We start from the raw sequence: 10,919 nt of genomic DNA on the forward strand, positions 1-10,919 counted from the left end.
AAAAAAACAGAGAAAACCAAAAAACCCCCAAACTGGAAATAAAACAACTAATAATAAAAAAAATTAAATATCTGGCAGGTTACAAGAGTGAAAATGAGGAATGTACAAAGGACACACTAAGATGAAAGATTCCAGTAGGTAAATTGAGAACCTGTTGAACCTGGGGTCTGTTGCTTTTTTTTTTCTTTTTGTTTGGTTGTTTTTTTTCTCCTTAAACATGAAAAGTTGCATGGATTGTGCTAGCCATACTCTGCAAAACATGCGCTGTGCCAGACATGAAGAAAACGTGAATTCAGATTTCGAGTCCCCTTTAAAAGGGCGCTCGCAGTGTTGATGCAAACCCCCCTGCAAAGGGAGGTGCTGCCAGGCTCGTGGTGACAGCCCAAACCTCTGCTTTAGCTTTACTGTTTTCCAGCCTCAAACTTTTAGAAATCTTTTGGAAACCAAAGCGTGCTCTTCAAATCTGCTATGAGCAGTCAAAAGCACGAGGGCTTCCGAATCACTCACAGCATTAAAACCAGGTTCAGCGTGGCCGTGTTTGTAAAAACAGACTCCAGTTCAACAGTGTTAACTGTATACCAGTAGCTGCCATTACAACATAAAAAAAAACCAAAAAAAAAAAAGAATTCTGTTCAGTAGAGTGAATCCAATCATGCTCACATTACAAGAAAAATGTACACGTTATTTATAAATAAACAGTCTTCCAGCAGGATGGTACTGGGCTCCTCTTTACACTAGCGTTTCTTTCCGCTTGCCACTTAGCTGCTTCTCCCTCGTTTTTCTGTGCCCAGACGATGTTCTGTGTGTTTTCACGCCCTTGGCTTCCTCCGAGTCCAGGATGGAGCCACACTCGGATGCGCTTTCGTCCAGCTCCATCTCGGTTACGCCAGACATGGCAGACTGCCTCTTCTGGGCTTTAATGTTGGGCATGGAGGGGTTGTTCTCCTCCGACTCTTCGCTCAGCTCTGGCAGCTCCTTCAGCTCTGCGGCGGCAGCAGTCCGCTGGAAGGGAGCGATGGCGGTTCGGATGCAATTCACCCATTGCTGCTTGTGGAAGACATCGTTGGCCTGCAGCGTGTGGGACTGGCCCGGGGAGGGATCTTGGAAACGAACTCGGAAGATATTTTTAGCTGAAGATAAACATAGGAAAAAGCAGATCAGTTCCTAGCTCAATATTTAGAGATTCCATTGCTAGACAAGCAACCTGCACTGCCCTGTTCCGCTTCTGGGAAAAGTGATCAAAACCCCACCAACCCCCCACTGCCCCGAGCCAGCAGAGAAATGGTGAAGTAGATGTTTTCTAGTCTGAGCACAAACTGCAAAGCGCCGTATGTAGTTTTGTGGCCACCAAATATAAAACCGCAAAGCCCAGCAGTGACAGCCTAAAGGTGGACGTTAACACGTCACACGTCCGCTATCCTGAAGGAACCTCCGTCCATGGGGATCTATGCCCAGGTGTAATCTCTCCTCACCAACAGATTCCCACGTGGATAAACTGGATGGGTCCATACCTTTATCAGAATTGCCAAAAGCTCCTCGGAAGGATCCTCCCATTTTCACATCACCATCCTGCAGGTCTTCGAGGATCAGCTCCTGGACGGGGATCGGCTGCCTGTACACTTGGTAGGCCTGACGCTCATTGCGAGTGACCGGCCGGGTCAAAACCAGGATGTCTTGGAAGAGGAAGACATAGAGTTTCTGAAAGGGAAAACACATTTGAGTATGAGTAAAGCATTGCACTCTGTATTCAAGGTGGTTACACATCCTTTGGGATGAGTTTCCTGTTACAGCAACGTAGGGCTCTGGCAGTGGAGGCACAGAGCAGACTTATATCAACAGGTTTATTATTTTCATGACCCTTAAAATTATGATTTACAGATGCCAAGAATAGGATGATTAGAAGCAATATCTTTCCTGACAATACAAAAGGCTTCACGTGTACGGAAGCGTAATGGCCAAATTAAACAAACAAGAAAAATAATCCCCAACCAACAAAAAACCATAAAGAAAACAGAAAAAAAGTTTTGATGTTTAAAACGAGGTTACAGAACAAAAGCCAGCAAACCCTCGAGTACAGAGGGGCCTTTCAGCGCTGCAGCAGTGGGAGACAAACCTCTGGCAGTTCAGCTCAAAGCCAAACAGGCGTTCGCAGGAACACTTTTGTTTGGAAGAGCTGTGCGCCAGCGCTCGTAATGGGGAATGTCAGAGCACCTGAAAGTAAACAGCCGGCAGGAAATCCCTTTTGATGGAGTGCTTGGGCACAGAGCTCGCTTTCTATGGTAATTCTGTGCTAATTATTTTCCAGCTTCTGAAGGCCAATTGTAAAGCTGTCAGAAGGAAACTTTCCCTTACGCCCTGCAATGTGGAATGACATGGGGGCGTTTACTTCTGCTTCTTAAATTTAGCCAATTGTCCAAACTAACCCTAAGGATGGAAGGGCTCCCGCTCCTGCTATGACAAAGGGGTTTAACTACCTCTGAGGGAAGGTTTTCAAACTTGAGACTTAATTACCGTGAACACAAGGGACTTACATGTCCATTTTTATTCTTCAGCTCGCCGTGGCACAGTAAAGCTTTGCTGCCTTCAATTCTTGGGTCCTTCTGCTTCTCATCCAGGTACTCCAGCTTGTCAATGTAATACTGGCACTCGGATTCCCCCTTCTTCAGGTTGATGTCAGAGAGGACTCCTTGGATTATAGATATCTATAAAGCAAGCCAGTTACAAATAATTAAACAAGGACCTCTGCTTGTGTATCTTCCCTCTAAGTGCTATTTAAAAACTCCAGATGATGGAATCCATGTGGACTGGTCTCTGACTTGCTTTCACAAAAGGTTACAGTCACAGATTTGCGTCCACCGAGAAAACCACCCCACGAAATTGCTAGGGTTTAAGAAAGCTCCAGAATGACATGCTTATGTCCGAACAACGATCGTGAAATCACTGTTACTTACGGCTTCTTCCAGAATCTGGATATCGGGATGGTCTTTAGGAGTGTGCCTCAGGATCTCTTTCAGGAGCAGCGGGTATTTGACCAGCCGACTTCGAGGAATGTCCAAGAAGCTCCAGAGGTCTAGCTTGCGGCTGAAAGGAGACTCCAGGCAGCGCTGAAGGAAGTCCTGCACTCTCCGGTCCTGCTTCTTTTGATCCAGAAGTGCTTTGGCTGCCAGCTGATTGCTACAGTAACCTTTGTAGGCATGGAGTCGTGGTAACTGCGGGAGAACAGACCAATGCCCAGGCGTTAAGGTCGGTGTAGGAAAAGCAAATCACATTAACATGTCAAACTTGAGGAGCTCTACTTCCCTTACTGCAATACTTTGCCCAATAAAAAAAGCTAACAGACTATCTTGTATATGTAACCAGCCTTTTGTGAGGGGAACAAGGGCATCCTGCAGGCAACGCCTTTGAAGTTTCAAGGTTTGAGATTAACAGCGATAACACAATTGAAATCGCATCAGTGACAAACAGTCCAGAAGATATAGACATTTCAAACATAAATCAGCAAGTAATTGCAGTCACACTAGCGTTAAGTCTCCAGGGTGAAATCGTGGCCCATTACGGCTGACAGACTCCCATTGTTTTCAGTGTAGCCAGGATTTCCGTTTCAATCTTTTGCTCAAGGCCACAAAAGCCCACAGCTTTTCGGCTTCTAGCTTTAAACGTTCTTTAAGTGCATTTTTAGTCTGCTGCCTCTAAGTTATGTACTCACCCACTTCACAAGAATGGGCCCAATCTGCTCCACTGTTCCATCTGGTTTTGTTGCTTCTCCTAAACTTGCCAACAAGTCTGGAATTGAAACACAAGAATAGAAATTGCAGCAATGCCCCAGTAAGCTGGTCTAATGTGAGAAAGCCTAGAGTTTAACTCTTAGTCAGCACATTATGTGAGAACGGTCCAGTTGCTCTTACCTTCATGAAGAGGAATGTAAGAATCCAAGTCCCCAAATATGTGGGTGAGTTCCTCCTCGGACATGATCGAGAGTTTCAGCATGGGATCATGGTAGGCCTGTCAAAGAAGGTCAGTATTAAAACAGATTAAAATCTCCCAAACCCAAAAGCTGACGATTTAAATAGGAGGGGATGTATCATGTGCAGGGCAGATATGAAGTGAAGCCAACAGAAACAGTAACACTGACTTTGATCGCTAAAAGATTCATCTCTGTATGAAGGTATCAAATGAAAAGCACTTTCCTGTCTGAACAATTCTCATCTGGGAGAGGGATTCCCCAGCTAGCTCGGCAGGACTGCAAAGCGCAATCTTTTTTTGGCTGGGTTTGTTGCAATCAAACCAGTACTGTAGGAATGCTCATGTCAACTTTCCAGGCCAGCTTTCCAAGTGTGGATTCTGGACCTGATAAAGTTGATAAGTAACGTTTGCAGGTGCAAAGAAACATCACTATTATCTGTCATATGATTACTCAGTGAGTAAAAAAAACCACACTCACCTTTCTGGCAAGCTTCAGGTCTTCGATTAGATCCTGCTCTCCCCTGGACATTTCATATATTGCCTGCGAGGAAGGGGATAAAGCGTCAAGAGTCATTTTTAATCCCAGTCTTCCTCTCAAGGAGCCTTTCAGCTCACATAATGTACATCCTGTCTCTGCAGCTTGAATAGGCGGGTTTGCCATCTGAATCACTGTATGCCACCTGGGCATGACAACCTCGAGTAAATCTGCTGGCTTTCCCAGCTCCGAGAAAGGACCATTACTTACAACTGTGTGAAAGCTCTGACGCTCACGCACAAGCCAAATTAAATATTAGTGCCTTTTAAATCACTGCTTTTACACAGGCAAGTACGAAAAAAACAAAACCCAGAAAACCACAGAGGTCAAATCCCAGGCGTCTTTAGTCAGCTTCTGTGTTGTCACTAGAAGATTTGTCTAAGAACTACAGGAAAAAGGCAAGCCAAGGCCTTGCTATTTGGCTGTCAACCAATTGTCAAGAGCTTTAAGAGAAAGACAGCTGGCTTTACAAGGAACCTGACTTTGGGTCTGCTGCAAAGCAACCAGCATGGCTGGGTCTTGAATTTCAGAAATGCTGAGCACCCCCCACGGAAAGAGTTTGGCATCTCTGACGGGTCAAACTGGGGAGATGAACTCCCTAGTGACTCAAGAGAGAGAAGCCTACCTTTTCCCATGCCTAATGCGGAAATAAATCTAGCTGTTTAGAAATGGAAGGTGCACAGGAAGATACAGGCACCCCCAGATGCTCGTTACTCCTTCACTTGCCAAGGAAACAGCCCAAGCCAAGGCCTCGGCTGCCTTTCCCAGTCCTGCTGTTTAACAGACAGCCTACCTCTTGGCGCTTAATTTCTTTGGTGCTCAGGGACTCTTTCATGTTGACATCTAACATCTCAGACCAAAGTACGCTGTTTCTTCTTTTAGGAGGAGTAGGAGCAGCAGATCTGCTACATGACTTCTGGGTGCAGCCAGGAGATTTGCTGTCACTCCGAAGGGCAAACGACTATAGGGATTTAAAAAAAGTAAAAAAAAAAATAAAAAAAAAATATGTAGAGCCACCGTTTCAGAATAACAGAAGTGTTATAGTATTATCCATACCCCTCCCAATTCTTCATCCTCCTCTGTTGTACAGGGCAGGAAACCACACCCAGACACTTTTCCTCAGCTAAAGGAACACTTTAATCAAGCTGCTGAGAAAGTCCTGAGAGCCCAGAGGCTGGCAAGGTTTTTGCATGTGCCTCTCCCTGCACTGATCCAGCAGCAGTGCTTGGGAGGATGGGCAGGTAAAGCTTGGGTCTATTTCCAAGGTATGAGGAAGTAAATAAACCAGAATCATAATTCTGCCTATAACGGTGCTACTCAGGAGCCACTTGGAACTTTGCTCTGTCATTTGCAATGTTACTAAAAACCAGACAGAGAATAGCTCTTATCTGCATGTGTGGGGTGTAGTGTTCGTTAGACAACGCTTTTTTAACATTACCGAAAGATCACTGAACAGCAGGGTCAGTTCCAATACATATATCTCAAGTACTGGAACAGTTATCAACTAATTCTGCTTATCTGAATCAGTTTTTTTTTTTTTTACTGCTTAAATCCTCAATAACCTGGTATCTAGCAAGCCACCTCTGAACTCCTGAACCCTTCAGCCCCAAGTCCTAAGTGAGCTTTCTGTCCTTGCATGAATCATGTAGGAGACTTTCAAGAGATGCCTTGAAATCCCAGTGCCTGTTTTACACCCATACAGCCAGCACCCTCCCCATGTCTCTTGACTTCTAGGACTAGAAGGCTCTGCTTTTTACCTGTATTGTCTGCCCAAAACGCCGCACCGCACCATTTCTTACAGGAGAGATCAAGTTCGCCAGGGATGTGACCCGTGCTAAAGGCCGAACCCGCTTATTGCTTGGCTCCTGTAAATAAAGCAGAGAACAAATTGTACTGGCTGTGACTCCCACTTCATTTCTCAGGCTGCCCAGGCAAGTTTAAAAAGCATGAACCCACTTAAGGAGTGGGAAATACAGCTAGAAGAGTGTTTTGAAGTAGCCATTCATCTTAAAAGGAAAGCAGAGGCTGTAAATATTTGTCTGAACTTTAAGGCTGCAATTAAACTGCAGAGGCCTTTCTCAGTGTAAAAAAGGCAAGATAGCCTACATGTCAGTCAGAACTCAAAACCGGGCTCGAACGGGGACCGTTATGGCTTGAACATAAATAGACTGAAGCATTCCCCTCCACAAGGCAAGTGACTGCCATCTAAAGATGGAGCTGTGATCTGCTTCTCCATTTTAGCATGTTTTCCTTTGTAGAAAGTATGTGTTTTTCCATTTTAATTTTATTTTGGAGAGAAAAGAAACAGTCAGGGCCCAGGACAGCCTCAACAGCTATTCTAACAAAAAGCAAATGACCACATGCTGAACATTCCTGCAAGGGACACGCACACACGAAGAGGATAAAGTTTAAAACCTTCAGTTTACAAAGCTTCCTCCCCCTCCTGCTCCCCCTCACCCCCCGCAAGTCATCATAATTTTTCTTACATGTTGTTTAGATTTGAAAGATAGAGCTTCTGCTTTTCTACACCACTAATCCCTGCCGGGAGCCCAAAGCGTTTTCAATTCTGTCCTGACCGAAATGCTGCCAAGAAAGAGGAAACGCCCCATGGAAACCTCCTGCTGCTTAAGCTCAGATCAGTTTTTAAAATCATGCTGGCAACCTTACATATTTTACATCAAAAATATTGTAAGGACTGTACAGGAAAGGTGTGCCCAATGGGAAGCCAGGAAGAGATGGACTTGGAGCTTAAGGCTAAGAGAAAGGCTAGATGAGGTGCCCTGGTGCTCTTAAAAACATCTGGCAGATGGTTGGACATGACCCATCATCAGAAGGAAGTTTCTTAACGTGAAGTTCAGATGAGTTGATGGAAGCAGCCTCTGTTTTGAGTTCACCTCAGTAGAAATTTTACCACAGCTTTATTAGGCAGTTTTGGTGAATTACAGTTGAGTCCCTCCTCTTACATTTCAAAAGGCTAAAAGGTGAAGACTGCTTAGGACAAGCTCTCTGCTGTCTCTACTTCCCGCCTGAGATTGCAAGATAAGGTGCCCAAACCCTTTGCTTCTGAGTAGCAACAGAAGTGACAACTGCTGAAAACAAAAAAGGGGAATAGGAACACACAGAGCTGGATTCCAGTCATGAGACTGAGGAAGCATAAAAGCTACGTATCTAAGATCCGATTTCAGCAACACGACCAGAGGAGTGGCCCGTCTGCCTGCCTACACGCAGCGTTAAGCAACAGAGGAGGTTAGCTCATACTGAATTAAGCCTTCAAAGTTCGGGGGGGGGGGGAACATGAAAAGAAACAATTTATGAGTGATGCAGAACAGAAAGAGCTCTTGGCACAGGACAAAGTGTGTTCAATGTTGTGCTTGAAATGCTTGGGTAATCTCAGAACTATGAGGGGACTACAGAAATGGGGAAGAGCTGTCTGTAGGAGACTCGGGACCTCGGCCCTCAGCCGGGTTTCGGTACAGCACCGGGAACACTGCAGTCGCTTCTTCCCTTTGCCAACCGTGAGCCACTGCACTCAAGACACAGTCAGTCACGAAAAGGATTATACAGAAGGCTGGAGAGTTAGGTCGGGCTCAAAAGAAGACAAGGAAGCTTTAATTAATTGCAGACCTTTCTGAGTGGAGGAAAAAGTAGGTAATTTACTTCTAGAAAACCATGTATCGGTGTACTAGAACAAAGGGATGCAAGCCAAGAGGAGCTTAAGAAAACTGCAGGAATGTAAGTAGAAAATACACGTACGTAAACCACACACAGCTCTGCCAAGGCCAGCAATATAAATAGCATGGAAAATAAAACCGTGACGCTGAGAATTAACAGCAAGAAACCTTGGTACTTTAGGATGCTTGCACAGTCATTTGCAGCTCGCTGCTAACGGGTCAACTCTGCAGCCTTTCCAGATATGAGGTACAATGACACACTATCTGTGCTCAGGGCCATGTGTGAATGCCTTCCCCGCACATCTGCGCTAGGCTGAAGCGACACATGCATATGTAGAAGGTCTGGCAGAAGGCTTTCCTGCCTCTCCGTTTGGGACAGGCGGTACAAAGGGGCTCCCTGGGATTATAAATCACCACTGTTCTGAACAGTCGATACATAGCGGGGCACGCAAACATGGGCTTGAAGTGAAAAGCATCGCTCTCTTGAAGAAGAGGGAGCACGGCTCCCGAGGAACCCTCCTCTGCTCTGCCAAGGGAGGAATTTTGCACAGATCGGCATGACCAGAGCGTTTTCTGTACATGCGATGTGCTCCCCCGGGTTGTTGGTCAACACAAAAACTTCTGTACGCTATAAATTCAGCTTAGCAAAAGGCCATTTCCCCTCTCTTAAAGAGAAACAAATCCCACTTTCTGTCCTGCGAGTGCTCTCAGGCATGAATGGCTCAACTGCCAAAAACCTGCATCTGTTTCTTCTTCTTCCCCTTCCAGCGATACCGTTTGATCCAAGACAGGGAGGGGGAAAAAAATCCCTCTCCTTAGAAACTTCACCTTCTCTGAGATCTGCATTTCAGCTTGGGGTCATGTACTCCACTTACAGCCGAATTCAGTTGCGGTGTAAGCTGAGACTCAGTGCAGTTCATACTATGGATAACTTTGGCTCAGTATTTTTTTTTTTTTTAGTTCTGTACTTGCAAACAATGATTAGCCTGTCTCCACGCTGCATTACTTACAGAGGCCCAGATTAGAATGAAGTCTGTAAAGTTTCTGCAACAAGCTAATAGCATTAAGCATTACAGCACCAACAGGTAATTAAAATCCCAGCGAGTTCAACAGCACTTTGCTTCCATTCAGAATTTTTTTTCCAGGGGACTCTTTATTAAAAGTGAATATAAATATGTTATACACACGAAAGCTAAATTTATGCCTCGGTGCCTCAGCTGGCAGACAAGACTTCACACTAGTGGAATTTCTTGAAGTGCTTCTAAGTGCAGGTTAACTCTTCACATGGTGAAAAGATTGCACCTTGCTGCTTGGAAGAAAACCAGGCTGTACTTTTGAGCAACAAACATTGTCCTCTAGCAGCATGCATGCCTACAGCCTTTCCCCCATACTAGGTAATAATTAGTGGTTTTTACAAGGATCACTTACTAGAGAGCAATGTCCTACGCGCCAGTCCCGTGCTAACCTGTACAAACACGGTGACAAATCTAAAAATCATGCACAGCGAAACTTTTCCTATTAAACCAAATAAGCAAAAAGGGATTTTCATCGTCAGCTTGCCTAATTCCTGCCAGAAATCATTGCCACCTGACTATCTTATTTTAAGAGTCACGTGCAAGGAGCTTGCTGAATCTCAAGCTCTGTTCTGAAAACAGCTGTCTGCACTCAAACCAGACAAGCAGCCTCCGGCTTGACACGTCGGTACGGAGATTACAACCCTTGCCTTTCTCAAATTCAACAGGCTGTTCGCAACCGAGGGAGAAACCTGGCCTCATGCTCCGCTGATAACTTCAGTGGCTCTTGATAGCAACTCAGTACCTGGCACTTGCAGGAGTGTTGGCTTATGAGCCATTACTCAAGCCCAGACCCAAAGGTTAACTTCAGACACTCAGCGTGCTGGTTATACCCTACAGAAAATACACAGTTTAAGAATTAGAGGCAATTTGCTCTCCTTTTAAGAGATCTGGTTTACGTTATTTCTCTCCCAACATCTGGTTTCCCTTTTGCACAATGAGATTGCCCAAGTTTGGCTGTTTTAAAGCCAGGATTTTAAGAGGCTGGCGACTCAGACCGGAGCCTTCAAGCCCCAGAGCTGTCTGGAGTCGCCTTTTTTTCTTTTCCATCTCATCTCACCGCTAATCTCGGCAATAAAACCCTGCCCAGGGCAGGCGGTCCCCACCTGGCTGCTGAACTTTTTGCCTTCTGTCGCAGCAGGAGGCATGCGAGCATCTACCAAGAACGCAATTATTCTCATCTACACAACAGACGATAAAAATAACAACACTTCAAAAAAAAAAACCAAAACCCACCTCAAAACCCCAACCACACCCCCCCGCCGCCGGTCTTTTTTTTTTGGGTCAGGTGAGGCGCCGAGCTCGGTTTCGGCTCCCCGATCCCACTCCTCCAGGACAAACCCCTCCAGGGGCTATGTTTCTTTTTAAAGACTTTCTAAATCGTTGCCTGCACCTCACCGCGACCGGCTCTCCGCGCACTCGGCTGGCCGCCTCTCCTCAGGCGCGCAGAGCGGGACGGTGGGGGTACGGACGGACGGGACACCCAAACCCACCGCCTTCCCCTCAGAACCCCGCTCCTCCTCACCTCCTGCTCCCTGAAGGACTGGTTCTGCGCGTCGATCACCCGGATAGTCCTTTTGATGGGCAGCAGCCCTCCCAGCTCCTCGTGAGCCACCATGGCCACCGTCCGCGGCGTCCCCCTCCTCCTCCGCCACCGCTCCCGCTTCAACCCGCGCT

General features: G+C 46.0%; 1 protein-coding gene across 1 annotated transcript; it reads right to left on the bottom strand.

Annotated features, from left to right (window-relative positions):
- Positions 1-10,911, bottom strand: NET1 (neuroepithelial cell transforming 1). Its single transcript, XM_035903889.1, has 10 exons — positions 10,768-10,911; positions 6,256-6,363; positions 5,292-5,459; positions 4,442-4,504; positions 3,906-4,002; positions 3,707-3,783; positions 2,952-3,209; positions 2,532-2,702; positions 1,512-1,698; positions 1-1,130 (listed from the first exon to the last, which is right to left on the bottom strand). Exons 1-10 carry the CDS (start codon positions 10,858-10,860, stop codon positions 730-732), a joined length of 1,623 nt encoding a protein of 540 aa, XP_035759782.1. The 5' UTR covers positions 10,861-10,911; the 3' UTR covers positions 1-729.
- Between the last annotated feature and the right edge of the window lie 8 nt (positions 10,912-10,919).

This window comes from Egretta garzetta, unplaced genomic scaffold (assembly GCF_000687185.1).
Source record: "Egretta garzetta isolate BGI_Z169 unplaced genomic scaffold, ASM68718v1 scaffold260, whole genome shotgun sequence".
NCBI lineage: Eukaryota > Metazoa > Chordata > Aves > Pelecaniformes > Ardeidae > Egretta > Egretta garzetta.